General features: G+C 42.0%; 2 protein-coding genes across 3 annotated transcripts; both read right to left on the bottom strand.

The window, feature by feature from the left end:
- Positions 1–360: 360 nt before the first annotated feature.
- Positions 361–8,951, bottom strand: LOC110979676 (uncharacterized). 2 transcript variants are annotated; one of them, XM_087148363.1, is made up of 10 exons: positions 8,828–8,951; positions 4,534–4,666; positions 3,615–3,755; positions 3,237–3,366; positions 2,941–3,053; positions 2,672–2,813; positions 1,762–1,946; positions 1,328–1,499; positions 912–1,057; positions 361–708 (listed from the first exon to the last, which is right to left on the bottom strand). In XM_087148363.1, the coding sequence occupies exons 2-9, from the start codon at positions 4,642–4,644 to the stop codon at positions 918–920; spliced, it is 1,134 nt and encodes a 377-aa protein (XP_087004489.1). In that variant the 5' UTR covers positions 4,645–4,666; positions 8,828–8,951; the 3' UTR covers positions 361–708; positions 912–917. The 2 variants fall into 2 exon arrangements, with proteins under 2 accessions (XP_087004489.1, XP_087004488.1); XM_087148362.1 differs by lacking the exon at positions 8,828–8,951 and adding an exon at positions 5,085–5,265.
- ltv1 (LTV1 ribosome biogenesis factor) lies at positions 6,570–14,726 on the bottom strand. The gene is made up of 10 exons (XM_022235662.2): positions 14,606–14,726; positions 13,098–13,241; positions 12,433–12,606; positions 12,142–12,229; positions 11,352–11,481; positions 10,728–10,947; positions 10,194–10,327; positions 9,571–9,778; positions 8,828–9,028; positions 6,570–7,135 (listed from the first exon to the last, which is right to left on the bottom strand). Exons 1-10 carry the CDS (start codon positions 14,606–14,608, stop codon positions 7,022–7,024), a joined length of 1,416 nt encoding a protein of 471 aa, XP_022091354.2. The 5' UTR covers positions 14,609–14,726; the 3' UTR covers positions 6,570–7,021.
- Positions 14,727–14,901: the final 175 nt, after the last annotated feature.

Below are 14,901 nucleotides of genomic sequence, written 5' to 3'. Positions count from 1 at the left end.
AGATCATCTGCATTTCAGCCTGTGTGGCTGCAAAGATGATTTTAATAAAACCTAGAAGAGAATTTAAAAAACTTCAAGGACAGGAACTCTATGGGCAAGGGGTAAACAGGGCTTTGAAAATATAAACTTGCACTGCTATTTGACGCTACGTCTGATCTTCAGCAATATTAGTGCATTTTGATCTACATGATTTTGACCAGTTTTGCTTTCAAGTGTGGAAAAAAATCCTGGCGACTCGCTAATGCCATGTGCAACTTCCGAGAAAATAGAGTAACTTCTCTCAAATTACACCACGTTCATTTTTAATCTGGAGGGAGAGGGGACTCGAACTGGTTCTCCACACTGCAGGCAGGAAAGCACTTATGACATATTTCAGTTGGTATTTATTTCGCAGTACAGACAACAGATAAAGTTGCAATCTACATTGGCTTATGATTAGCAAGTTGTTTTACAAAGTCGCTTGATTGTCTAGGAGTGGTTTCATGCAATCACTAAAGCTGGAAAATGTAATATTCAAATTATACTTGCTTGTGTGGTTACAATACTTTGAGGCTGAGGAACAGAGTGGCTGCAAAGTTTAGGGATTAGACTATACTGGTACAGGGCAAAAAGTGGATTACTGTGATCATGATGGGAAGATCCAAATTTTATTTTAAATTGTTGAACCAAGAACAGACACAACGTGCCAGGCGTGTCATCCGAACAAGCCTGCGAAAGACACACACAGAAAAAAACAAAAGAACATAAAGAACAAAAATATTGACAAATACAGAAAATGCCGAGTAGGCGCTTTGGAGGAGTCCACACTAATAAAAGTTCATATTATGCAGGTTGTCTAGCGTTTCTTTGCTGTGACAAGTAGTTTTTACACATAATGACATTCCTGGCTTCATGCTAGTTTCAAGTCTCACCTTGTTTCACGGGATGTACAACATGAGATTAGGCGACTCCGGTCCAGGGTTCTTGACCACGTCCCGTGTGCCATTGTCCAAAATCTTGGCTTTGACTTGGGCGGCTGTCAGCTCAGGGTTATCGCCAACAGCAAGGATAGCTCCACCTACGCATTGCATATTATTTGTTGAAAAGTTAAATGTAAACCGTTTTCCCAATTGCGACTTTGTTTCAAGTATATCTTTTACTGAGACTTCAGAATAATTATGACCACTTGATAGTCCCCGTTCCCTGAACTTTGGCCCTATATTAAACAATTTCATGTCTCTGCGATGCAAGATGGAGCAACGCAGAGTAAATCGCCCTATGTAATGAAATACGTCATTAACATGTACCAATTCAGACTGGATTCTCCAAATTCTAACAGTAACCTGACCTGTGACATGAGGGCATGCCATGGATGTCCCACTGATCGTGTTGACGGCATGTGTGCCATCTATCCATAGGCTCGGAATGTCGACGCCTGGTGCAAAGATGTCTACGCACTTCCCATAGTTGGAGAAGGCAGCCTTCTGGTCCTCTATGTCCGTGGCCCCAACAGTGATGGCCTAACAATCAATACCAGAAAAACCAACAGTCAATACAAGATAATCAATAATCTTTCATCAATAAGTTTAGGCTGGATTAATTTTTGTCATAAATGTATCTAAAGATTCCAGTGCACCTAAGACAGCACAAGTGTCTCTAAGAAGCATTCACTGTGTTGATGCCAACATAAGTATTTCTCAGGGGAGAAAAAAGACTTGGGAGTAAGTAACGGGAACGTCTCCAAGTTTCCAGTGCTATGGTCTTTCAACTTTTCTTTAATACCTCCTTTGCTCTGGCTGGGGAAGAGCTGCATGCATCCCCGTAACTGTTACCGGCGGCGACGGACACTGTGACATCCGCATCGAAGAGCCTGGCGACAGCTTCGTCCATGGCTGTGGAGGCCCCTCCACCGAGAGACATAGAGGCGACGGCCGGCCGCTCGCCCTCCTTGGCGACAAAGTCCATTCCTGCAAATTAAAGATGGTAATTAAAACCAAAAAAAAAATGAACAAATCTTATTGCAGAAAGCATGGCCGTAAATCCCGCGGGGATGGGGGTATATATCCGTATATATCCCCCCATTTTTTGACAGGGACAGCTATTGAATCATGTCCACCCTACTTTTTTGTGATGAGCCAAAACACTGAAGCAAATTGTGAAGAATTTTCCGAATTTCCTAAAGACTAAATGTTGCACTATATCACTAAAAGGGAAAGCATTTTGAAAAAGCCATAAATATGCCATTTTGATGTAAGATTCTGCATGAATTTGATACACATTATACAGATGTACATCTTTATCATGAACATCGCCCTCTATATATTGTATGTGGTGTACCCCCTCCATTCCCCCATTCCCCCCCCCAATTCCCCATGCCCCCATTTCCAACACAGATTTACGCCACTGGCGGAGAGGCAACCTATGTCCATTCTGGCCAATAATTTTGAAGATGGACAAAAGTTTCTTTGAGGTTTGGATCTTTTGCAAACTATGTCATCTGGCCTGCCTCCTTCCTGTATAAAGGATAATGTTTGGGGGACGAGACAGAGTTAAACAGAAGTAAAAATGAGAAAAATACATTTGAGGAATCACTAATCATCGCTGATTATTCTCCAATCCAAGGAACCTAAACTGAAGAAGATATAAGAACAGAAGAGAAACTTCAGCTTCAACAATGGATACGATTATGCACCGTCAATGACACCAGCGGTTGTTCCTGATCCGCCGCATCCCAGCACCTTCACCCCAAAGAGGTTGGCTTCCCTGGCGATGCCAAACACTTCCCCACCCACGGTCCCGGCGCAGTGAGTTCCATGCCCGTTGCAGTCCAGTCCCTACAAAGACACAAAAATCAACATGGCTTTCACTGTTTGAAATGTCGCATTTGGAACATTTTGTCCAATTTGCTCGTTCGAGCATGCATCGACCTGTTTGATAGAACGTATACATTTCTGTCCTTACCCCATACTTATCTTTGACTGCATCGTATGCGATGTAGGCACGGTCTGAGAAAAAGAGGTTCTTGGGATAGACCCCTGTGTCGATGATGTAGGCATTGGTGCCTTTGCCGGTACCTACAAAAAGAAACCAGAACAGTTTGCGTTCAAATTACCATGACCTCCCATTTCGCCCTGAAAGTTGCGGTTGCAAAATTGGAGCTTAAAATGAAGCTTCAAGAGTTTTCACATCATCTGGATGGCTGAGTGCTACTAGTGCCAAGGAGATTTTAGGGGCGTGTAGCAAAGCCCCCTGCATACCGTGGAAGATTGCCTTTCCGTTCAATGGAAGTGTCCTCTGGTCCACGCGGTCCAGACCCCAGGAGGCCACCCAGAGAGCACGGACGACAGAGTCCTGCTCCACGTAGGCAACTTCTGGCATTTTACGGATCTAGGGTGAATCAAGCATCATTTCAGAGTTCATGCATTTAAAAATTATAAATTTAGGGGTGAGATTGAGGGAGAAAAATGATTTATTCAGCCATGAATAATATCGGGAATGTTATTAGCTGACATGGGATAGCTTCTCTCACAAAACAGCAAAAAATAACAAAAACTGAACGATTCAACCTAAAAATATCCATAATTTGTCGAGTCAAAAAATCCTGAAGAAATCACATCCAACAAAGAAGAACTTACTTCAGCTAGCTGGACAGCGCTCATTTGAGCAGCGAATCCCTTGAAGGCACCGTCTCGATAGCGGATCTTTGGTATGATGGAGACGCTGGCACTAGCCTTGTCAAAGCTGGCTATGAATTCATCCACAGTTCGGCTCTCTTCCTGGGTATTTCAATATTTCAGGTGGAAGAACCATGTCCTTTAGCTCTCGATTAGTTTTTTCAATTTTAGACAGACTGCGAACTTGCCGTTAAGCTCCCGGCGGTGGTTGTGCCTATGGCATGGGTTTCACTTTTCTGTTTGATTGCAGATCTCGCTGCTGTAGAGTGAGACATTACTATTGGAGTTCTTGGCAAAAGAGTTTTCTGTAAAGTATTCCGTGATGAATTTAGCATTAAGAACAAGAACCACAGATCGAGTTTATCTTGCATTTTACGTTAATTAAAGGTACAATCCATTAAATGATGTTCCTTTGAGGAGCCAAAATTACAGTGCTATAGAACAAACCTTCTGAAGTGTCAGCTCAGTGAATACCATACTGTCTATTCCGAGACAAACAGTATTTTAACAAATATTTATTTTCCCCTACCTCAAAAAATCCAACATTTAAAAGCTGTGAAAGTTTCAAAATAAATTTATTCTGTCCGTCTATATTTCCATTGTCAACTTTATTAGTGCATTTATTAATCTCATGAATTTATTTTCCTGTAACAGTTCATCATTTGTAAGGCTATGATTTAGTTACTAAAAAGAGTGTTTTAGATGCTGGTTACTCTTGTTATTATTTATCTGTGAGTGATTCTAAGTTTCTCATTTTAAATTTTTCTCCTTTTTAATGTCAGGCTTTTAGAAAAAAAATACGCAGACATTTATGGGTTGAAACGTTTGTGCACCTCCCTTAGTTTAGCACCACACCAGACTACGTAGCGCTTGAACGTACCGTGAGGGCCACAATATACTGGCCCTGAATTCCATCTACCAGATGTGTGTAGAGGGGAGCTATGTCGGCCACGGTACAGACAACAAGAGCAAAAAGAAGGAAAAGGCGCATCTTGAAGGCTCACTTGGCAGATCTACATGGGAGAAAGGTTGGACAAGTTGTAAGGAATCACAAAGATGCAGGGTTTGAAAAAAATAAGACTAGAAACAATACTAACTGGGAGAAATTTAAGGGTGCCAACAGAAAGAAATCGCACACTGGGGATTATGTAAATCATGTCATCAGCTGCATTGAAAAGATTTTAAAAATCACCAGTGGATGCTGAAATTTCAGATAGCATATTTCTGTCATCTTTTTGGAGGAGCCAAACTAAACACCACTTTGAGAAACATTTAAAACAGATGAACTGAACAAGAAATAAACAGAAACAAAGTGGTATGATTAGTCATCAAATGTTCTAAGAAATGTGAAGCAACAAATTTATGCCTAATAATTGAATTTGGGGTTTTTGGTTTTGATAAACAGACCAATGGAAATTGACTTTAACTTACACAGTGCAGGATAACTTCCAGTCTACTGACGCTACTGACACAAACAAGCAAAGTAATTTGGCGACCACCAAAAAGTGAATTTAAAACTAGGGAAACAAAGCCAGGTGTTGATGTTCTCAATGCCTCATGTGCCAATCTTCGTCAACTCACCGAAGTTAGTTATCTCTCAATTGCTAAACACACAGCATTAAGATATAAACTATCACGCAATTACTGATCCGTTTGAACTATGTGCCTAAATTTGTCAAGTCATTGTGGTTTCAGATCCATTGGGAAACCCTCTCATTTCCATATTATTTTCACGCTGGAAACCATGACTGTGAACTTGACCTTTTGAATGACTTTTTCCTTTTGCTCAGACAATCTTTCATTTTGGGCAGCTCTCTGGTTTCAATTTTATTCTTGATTCCCTACTTTAGTTAAAATTCCAAAATCCTCAGAGTTAAATATAATTTTACATAAACCTTCGGAGGTTAGGGTTAACCTTCCAAATTCTTTCTGCTGCACAATGTCCCATGTTATGCTACAGTTTTCGATCCTGAACAAGTCCAAAGGAACTTCATGTCGAGAAAAAAGGTTACGATAAAGGGCAAGTACCTTTAGACGGGCAAAAAACGTACCATTGCCCGAAGCACTTATCTTGAAGTTAATCATGTGTTTGTGAACTGTCTTGAACAGACATACACCACTGAATAATAAAATTAATAACAGGCTCTTTCTGCTCGGAAATTCCAAGTCTGTCTGCTCTGCACCCTTACTGCAAAAAATAAGAAATCATCAATATCTTGATAGCCAGTCTGCAGTCACCCGACTTGGTAGCCTAACCCTGCACTATGAAAGCCAGGACAAGTGAGAAATTGGAGCAAAAGCAACATAATAACCCCGAATTCCCCTTGTATGTAAACCTCTCCACTCTGAAGAAATTACTTCAGCATCTTCACAACAAAGGCGACTTCATTTTTCTTTACAAACTATTTCTGGATTCTACATGGGTGACACAGCTTAAAATGCCCAGTTAAAAAGGGAAAAACATTGAAAGAGCCACAGTAATCGAGGGAAGTGGAAACAGGACAGGTGGCTCTGATCACAAAGATAACTTTCACCGAGACAATTCCAGTGGCTCCCTACTTTGGACATATACATGGATATCAGGAGACTTTGTTATTTTCATGACGTCACAAAGGTCGATGCGAGTCGAGTAGATTCCAGCACTAGTCACGTCTTCTTGGGGAAACCAGATATTTCACATTTCTGTACCATATTTGAGGTGGAAATCAGCAGGCAAGCTGAACCTTGGAAAGTTTGAGAGTACCTTTTAAATGCTTGATTTTCAAATATTTAGAAGTTCTGGTAAAATAGCAAAAGTGACGGTAAACAGAAAAAAGCCAAATGAAACCTGAATTTTGGTAATCGTTCCTTTACTAGAGTCAAACTTTATCACATCTTCCACACTTACTCAAACAAAATACACTCTCACCCTATGTCTTCCAAAGATTTCCAACATCTGGCTTTATTTCTTAACCAATTGATTTTCAAAGATATATCATACATATTTACACATGTACTTTTGAAAGTTAAGGGGCATTTTTATTACAAGTTATGTCAACATTTTATTTAAAAACGAAGACACTTCTTAAAAAAGAAAACTGCCCAACCAAAACAAGCTGACTATGAGAAACACTTTTTGACATTTAAAAAATGGTGTGTGGCAGGCCATCCCAATATTGTTGAAGTATCTGGGGTTTTTTTTGTTGTTTTTTTGGACGAAGAAATCGAGAGAAAAGCTGACCTTTACAGCCTGAAACAATTCCTCGGACTGCTATCGAGAAATCCAGTTTCCTCACATTGTTTGAGAACTAAACTTGGCCATCGCTCTTATTCAAAATAAGTCACCATAATCTCTTTGAGGTATCGACAAAGCAAAGCTGTTATGGGGCTCAGACTATTTTGATTCCCTGCATGTTCTGCTTGAGATTCATCATGGCCAGGTCTTGTCTCTTCTCTTCATCCTTGAATGCTTGCTTGTTAGCCTTCTTCTCCAGACGTCGATCCTGCACAAAGAAGGGTGGAAATAACCAAGTTAGAAGCCTTTTACAGGGAATAATTTTCAGCAAAAAATTTGCATGGCAAATCTGCTATACAAAATAATTTTTGCATAGCAGTTGGAAAAACTTGTATAGCAATTGCTTCCATATAATCACAGTGCAAATTTACAGCACACAATTACGACATAAATGTATACTAGGCGGGTGCATCACATTAGTCGTCATTGAAAAGTCGAGATTCCTGTACAAACATGATTTTCCTTTGAATTTATTCATTCTTTTTATTCTTTTCATGTTTGATAAAACTTGGAAAATGGCACAATTAATCGATAAGTTGGTCTAAGCTGAGTTTTAGTATTAAAGCACCTGGCAGAGTGCCACCCTCTCGCCCGTAAACATCGCCGAGACAGTAAGTTCCTTCTTTCAACCAATCACGCCACAACACAACATGAATATACATCACCCCAATGTGCACAGGACTCTGATGCTTTGTTCCTACAAGTTCAGGGAACGGCGATTTCTTAACCAATCAACGATTTTGCCTGGCGTCTTATAATGCAAAAAGTACACACACGTACCAGGTAAAATTCACTCATATTGAAGTCACAAAACAGTCATCGAGCTGCACTTTCCGGCCGTCAAAGCTCCGCTGCATCACGCATGCAATAACCAATGAGCTTGGTACCCAGACACAAAGGTATTTTACAGTTTACTCTGCTAAATGTACAGCGTACTTTATACACGCAAGTTTGTACGAAAAGCACTGTACCGTACTCTACATGTTCTTAACAATGCAAAAAATCATGTCACCGGTACATGTAGTTGTTTACTTTTTACCACTTTTGATAAGCTTTTGTGAAGAGGAAAACAACGAATCCAAGGTGGCCACGAAAACGGACACTTTTATTTTCATGTTTCCGGTTGCATCGTAGTAACTGCAATTCGTTAAAAAAGTGCGTAGCAACTTGGCTGAAACCGCATCGCGAATTGTGATGCGATACCGCGAACATTATTTGCTGTTTTGTGAGTTAAATTTGACTAAAATTCATGTGAACATAACAATTTGAATTCTCCACACTAAAGACACTGTTGCTATACCTCGTGATATGGAGCAAGCTTTTGCTTAGTTACATAAGAAACGCCTTGCACAAATGCACTGTTTCAATGGATAAGAAGGGCACCAAGGAACCAGTCCATTCCAGAGATGGTGGTCGCTATGCAAATGCTTGCCCCGAATCACAAGATACAGCAACAGTGTCTTTAGTCTGGGGAATTCAAATTGTTATGTTTATGTGTAATCAGATAACTCGGTGTACCAGATTTTATTCAAGTTTAAATCACACAATGCTTATTTACAAATGCACAAAAGGATGGCCTGTCAACGCATTACTAGCACCTCACAGCACCCTTGGAATGCTCCACCAAATACTGCTTGTACTTATTAATGTTTAAACTAGCTTCGCTTTCCTTTGCACCTTCTTATATGACAGACAAACGAACAGTCCAACCAAACTATGGGAACAAGCGGGCAAAGAAAACTCATTATGAACCCCTGCCAAGTTTGACAAGCAGCCAGACGAAACTAATCCAAATTTCCTTTGCATCTGGTAGGGTTACTTGACGGCCAGTTCTCTCAAGCTATTGACAAATAACTAGCCAGGGAGACAGGCCAACTGACCAACAACCCTAATGCCTTACCCTCCGGTCTTGTTTGACAGCCTGCTTCCTCAATCGTCTCTCCTCTGAGGTCTCCTTTCTGTCCTTGGGTCTGGAGGGAGCGACGGACGGCAAGGTGTACTCGTCGTGCAGCTCCCTCTCCTGTTGTTTCTTGGTTGGGCCTGGTGTCGGCAGGACGTCTAGAGGCATTCCCGTCTTCTTGGACAGCTTGATGGATTTATTCTGCCAAGGAAAATGGATGTAGTCTCCAACTGAATGACTGTCTTTTCACCTCAGATGCCCAGGTTCGAATCCTGGCCCGGTCCACCTGTGGATTGGGTTTTCAGTCCCTACCTAATTCCGTGGGTTTTACCCAGAATATTCCTCTGGGGTTTTCCTCCCACCTCTAAAGCTGTAACCGCTTCCCATGGCCTCCTCTCTACAGGTTTCTTCAGGCTTGCCAGCTACAGTGCCTAGAGTGCTTTTGAGGAATCCTTGGTGTTATACCAGATATGCTCAATTATACGAAATGTGACAAAACCACAATTGCCAAAGGTTTTGACATTGGCATGGGGGCTTGATGCCCCTCTGAAGTTGAAATTAAAAGGCACAGGATTTTAGGTCAAAGGTCAAAGGAAGACAACTGAGGCTGATTTCGTTTGTTTGTCCCAGCATTTTAAAGATTGCCAACTAGGGAAAGTTGAATACTCCTTGGTGATGTTAGCGTTCAAGTGAGTGAAAGTTGTTTTTCCAACACTCAATGATGTCCATCCCATTGGCCTTACCTTGGGAGGTTCCTTGATGGTCGTCGGATGGTTGTAGAGGTTGGAGTAAGTACTCAAGATGGACTCGCAATCCCATCGCTCTTCCTTCTTCGTTTCTGTCACGGTCATTTTGACGAGATTATCGTCCTCATCCTCATCATCACTGGCATCGACTTGGAGACGATCGCCATCTTCCACTTTGCCTACATTTCTGATATCGCCAAGGAAACTGGAAGAGAAAAAAACTTAACTTTTTTTTTTCCAGAGTGGAAGGAACGAGAACATCTGTCTCGCAGGAGAAGTGCACATTCCTGACTTCTACCAAACTGACCAATCCACTCCACTGCAACGCGACCCCCTCAATGAAACTCGGAGTCAAGGTATTCAAAGACGGTAACAAGCATGGTTCCCGGGAGGTTCTGAGCCAAAGCTGGCTGTCCCCAGGCTAGATTACAACGACAGAGGAAAATATTCCTCATCGGGGACACCTCGTTCCCACTTGGTCACATATCTGTTTGTAGAGAGGAGACAGCATGTTCAGAGCAGGGCTCAATCCAAACTTTCCGTCAGATGAAAATTTTTTTCGTCTCTACTGTTCCAGTCAGTCAATCAGACCACAATGAAGAGATTGCATAAAAACTGACCTCTTCTGTTGACGGGCCTCGTATTCATCCAAGACCTGTTTCATGATGGCACTGTCGGCTGTAACCTCTCGATGACCGTCTATCTCATCGTGGTCCAGAGCTCCGATCTCCATGTCATCATACTGCTCGTAAAACTACGACCAAATCATTGAAACCAAATGAGTTTCCAATTGAATACCTCATTGAAAGAAAGGCCCTACTCAACCATTTAGGACCAGGAGAGTTAATTAATTCCTTTGGGGGCCTTCTTTTAATACGGCATTCAATTGGAAATACCCCCTACTCAATTTTCATCTAGCATTCAAATCTGAACATTGTTTAAAAGTCTCTGCTTTTGTTTTCCCTTTGAAATAATTATTCACAAAAAAAAAAGAAGAATTTCCTTAGGAAAGAGAAAAAAAGAACAAATTAATTTCACATGCTAGTACAGTTTTCTGACTATTGGCAGATAGTACAGGAAACTAGACTGTGAGCTAGTAATGAACAGGTTTGATATCAAGACGCGGGGAAAATTTGACGTTCACTCATCCCTACCTTCTCAAATCTGTCGTCTAGTAACGTTAGTCCCTCGTTTCTCCTCATGACGGACGACGTCAGGGAGTAGTTGGTGAAGTGGGATTTGGTCTCTTCCTCTCGGAATGTCTTCAGATCATCACTGACGTCATCCTGATCTTCATCTTCGAGTCCATCTGTCGAGTAATCTTCTTCGCTCCCGTACTCGCCTTCGTAGTCACCATCGCCTTCCAACAAGCCACTACAAACCAGAATTCAGGCAGATATCAATAAAATCCCGTAATGGCGCAATCAACATTACCCACAGCCCTGAATGCTTTTGTATTTTATTTAATTCATTTGTCAACCCAAAAACTGCACAGTGCAAAGTCTGGTGCTTATCTGTCATCAGGTCTTCAATACAATTTTCAAGGAGCAAAAGGAACCAGTCCATTGTTGAGGTAAACCCTTTTCTTACCGGTCACCTTGGCTAAATGAAATATACCAAATATAATGTATTCACTGGCTTACTGGGTGAAAAGCAGTTTCAGCTCCATTTGTAAATCCATCCTCCAAAATACGGTTCAAGCAAGCTTAAAAGCTTAAATGTGGATTTCAAAGAGCCAAACAAAGCAGTCTTCAAAGGCTTACACGTACACCTAGTACCTTTCGCCATCCCCTTGTTCTCCTTGGGCCCTGAGTATAAAGTCGTCCTCCAGCTGGTTATTGGGATCATCAAAATCAAAATCCTCATCCATCGCTGCCACGACATCAGGGTCAAGGTCCAGCCGGGGTCCTTCAAACAGATCACAGAGACACACACTGCAGGTCAGTGGAAGTCAACTTGGTCTTTGCCAGGCCCTGTCACACACCCTCATTCAATTTTAGTTTGTAGCCGTTCGTCACTTGGGTTTCTTTATAAACCTAACTCCACTATATCGTTGCTTGTTCATTGAGTAGGATCGACGAAGTTAGCGCTAAACTATTTGCATTCCCTATGGCGGTTCAATGCTCCCTTGGAACGAAAAGAATTTGCCTCGGGTTGCCTGAGGAAAGATTCAAATAAAGGCTCTGGAGTTAGGGTTAAGGGCACCTGTAGACAATCTTATGGTTCTCATCACTGATCCACCCCTATTTGTGGCTCTGACCAAGGGAAAAAAATTTGTGTTGCGGACTAAGTCTGAAATATTCTACAAAAAGTTTTTTAAAAAGATTTCTGGGGACAAGCAAATAAATTTTTCTGAACCAACAAGTCTTCCTTAAGGTTAAAAAAAAAGGAGAACCGTAGAACTAACAGTGGAAGCCCAAACGCCATGTCTATTAATATAGGTGGCTATTTCCTAACATCGACTACTTGCGTCTACCTTCGGAATCAAAATTTGCTCAATGTAGGTCAAGATATTGTTGTAAAGGGGCCTGCTGAGGGACACAGGATGCTACGATTCATAGTACATACCACTAACTGGGGCAGCTTTATTGAGTAGACCGACATTTTCTTCCGTCTCTGATGGAAACACTTCTGCTGGAAGGCCAAGCCTTGAAATCTAACAAAAAGTATCAGAAACGGCAATAAATCTAAGTAAAAAAACATGCCAGTCAATGGTTTTAAGCATCTCAATGTAATGAAAATGAAACCCGATTTCAATTCTGAATCATGGGGACCTGCAGACTGGCAAAAATGTTTGGCCCATTTCCTAAGATTCTCAAAAGTTGATACAGCAACAAGATCAAAAACTGTCACACCTACCTGTGCAGAGCTTTCAACGCCGACATGCGGCCTCTGTTCTAGATGAAATGGGGGGGTGGGGTCAGACCAGACACACTCTGGGTTGACCTCCTTCAGATGCTGCAAGTAATCGTAGTCGTCATCGTAGAACACCCCATGCGCTCGCTCTTCGGCCTTCCGCTCATCGTGCTGCTCCTGAGGACCAGGATGTTCCAAAAATGTTTAATTGCAAGATAAATCCGGTCAAACATCTTTGCCGTTTTGCAACTCTTTTCAAAACTCTACAGGACATCAACCAGGCACTAAGTTGAAGTTCACAGGAAAGACACTGGGGACTTTGTCACATATTTGACCACACTGGAATGCACCTGTCCCTTGTGGCCACCTGTAATTGTAGGCACCTGTGCATGTGAACACTTTGGCCACATTTGTGGTGTGTACACCCTTCTTTTGTGGTCACCAGTCTATTGTGACCACCTGTCCACTGTTAATGCTGCCTGTCTTGAGGCATTTTCAGGCTATGACAACCCGTCCAAGTGGATACCAGACATGATGACAAATGGTCCATTAAGCGGGCAAACTATTGTTACCGTCCAAACAAAACTTAAGACTACTTTTTTCAAGCTCCGAGTTTTGAGGCAGCCACCTGACTCCTCTTCAAAACTGTTGCGGTGTGATAGTTATACCTTTTCTTTTGCGTTCTCTTTCTGCAAGAGGACAAACTTGGAGCTGTCTTCGTCAGCTTGCAGAGGATCTCGCTGACTGCGATGGACAAGATGAAAGCTCACCGCTTTCTTGCGGTCGATGAAGGGCTTTTTCTTTCGCCCTGGCTAAAAGACAGGAGAGATCGGAATGAACACCAATGACCAAGAAACACAGGAAATGTTTGGCTGCTTTGCTAAATGCTAATGACATGAACGAGCGTTACGAAGCTTGTTACTATTGAAAGGTTAAACCGCGAGTGGATGTAACGACAAGCAAAAGTATTTATGAGAAAGACATGAAGGCCCAATTAACCTAGCAGCTTCCACAAATTCATGTTATTTTTTTAAAAACTTATTAAGAAGAGACTGGGAAAGAATTCCATATAGACCTACAGATGCCACTAATCCCCTCCCCGTTAGACTACCCCTATCTGACATGTCTGAATACCCCTGCAACTGAACTGTGGGGTCTGACATCATTCGTGGGAACGGGGTGGATGTCGGACCCCACTGTTCTGGGGTTATGTCTGAAAGCAATAACATGCCCTAGAAAGTAAAATTTAACTGGGAAAATATTGAGGTATTCCCTACCCCCCCCCCGAATTGTGGGATTCATTGTCTGGGTGGGAGCATGATGGTGGACGACCAACCCACAGTTCTGGGGATAGATCAATTTTCTATTCGCCATGGGCATGCAGAGCCTCGAACTGGCAGCTGGTACGATCGCGTCAGAATCACTTTGTGCAATCGCATTGTATAAGAACCAACCCAGCATATGCAAAAGTACAAAAGTACTGGCTATATTTACTGTGTAAAGCTACCAGATTGAGGCTCTGCATGCCCACAAAGACTGAACAAGCGAATGGAGTTCCTTAGTCACTTAGGCAATGTCAGGCCGAGACTAGACATGCTAGATGATCATTCTACTTTCTGAGATTCTACAGCGAGCCTGGGCTATAATGTTGCTTGTGGCGGGCTGCATTGTGAAAACCATGACCATGTGACTGTGTGAAAATGTTACGCCCCAACTATAACAGCAGTCCCAGCTATAGTTGGACCTGTCCTAACTAGAGTACAATAGTTGGGCCGGCCCAATTACAGCACAGAAGTCCAGTGTGCATGTGTCCAGCAGTGTCACGTCACAGATGATATATTCTGCATGAAGTGTGTTAGGTGTAAGATGTACAAACTTGGATAAGGTTGAGAAAATTTCTATAGAAATTGTTCAACAATAGTTGGGCCAGCCCAATTACAACACTACATACAGTGGGGATAGTTGGGACAGACGGTATAGTTAAGTTGGGGCGTAACAAAAACAAATGCAGGAAACCAGCCATGCCAGCTGACCATTACTGGTAAGAATGACTGACAGTTCGTTGCAAAGCCGATGAACGACAATCTTGAATTGGCCTATTTTATTTCAGAAAAAATAAGAATCAAATGTACATGGTGGTACTGCGTACATGCATAAGAGTGTTAGGCCTAATTACCATAACTATTCCACGGGAAAGACGCCTGAAAATAAACGGTGGAACACAGCTCTCTTTCTATCCAACACGTGTGAACCTCCAGTTTCTTACACATGTATGAAGTGCGCATGTGTGATCAGTTTGACCTTTAAATTCCAGTAATCAGGGCGCGGTTTACGGCTGTTAACTCGGTTTATAAGTTTACAGGTCATGAGGTCAACTCGTAGATCTGATTACCGACTCAGGCAAGTTCATGTCTGTCGTACACAACATGTGCTTTGCGCTACATGTACCGGAAGCCAGACGCCGTACACGTA

The sequence above is a fragment of the Acanthaster planci genome, linkage group LG18, assembly GCF_054643075.1.
Source record: "Acanthaster planci isolate LZ-2023a linkage group LG18, COTS_SCS, whole genome shotgun sequence".
Lineage (NCBI taxonomy): Eukaryota > Metazoa > Echinodermata > Asteroidea > Valvatida > Acanthasteridae > Acanthaster > Acanthaster planci.
This window is presented reverse-complemented; position numbering and strand designations above follow the sequence as displayed.

Excerpts from the sequence above, each read along its gene's own strand:
- LOC110979676 (XM_087148363.1), bottom strand. The coding sequence starts at position 4,644 with ATGCGCCTTTTCCTTCTTTTTGCTCTTGTTGTCTGTACCGTGGCCGAC. Across the intron at positions 3,367-3,614 it reads GCGCTGTCCAGCTAGCTGAA|ATCCGTAAAATGCCAGAAGT; the intron begins GTAAGTTCTTCT and ends GATTCACCCTAG. Across the intron at positions 1,947-2,671 it reads AACCGCTGGTGTCATTGACG|GAATGGACTTTGTCGCCAAG; the intron begins GTGCATAATCGT and ends TTTAATTTGCAG.
- ltv1 (XM_022235662.2), bottom strand. Across the intron at positions 10,948-11,351 it reads GAACAAGGGGATGGCGAAAG|TGGCTTGTTGGAAGGCGATG; the intron begins GTACTAGGTGTA and ends TCTGGTTTGTAG. Across the intron at positions 10,328-10,727 it reads TAGACGACAGATTTGAGAAG|TTTTACGAGCAGTATGATGA; the intron begins GTAGGGATGAGT and ends ATTTGGTCGTAG.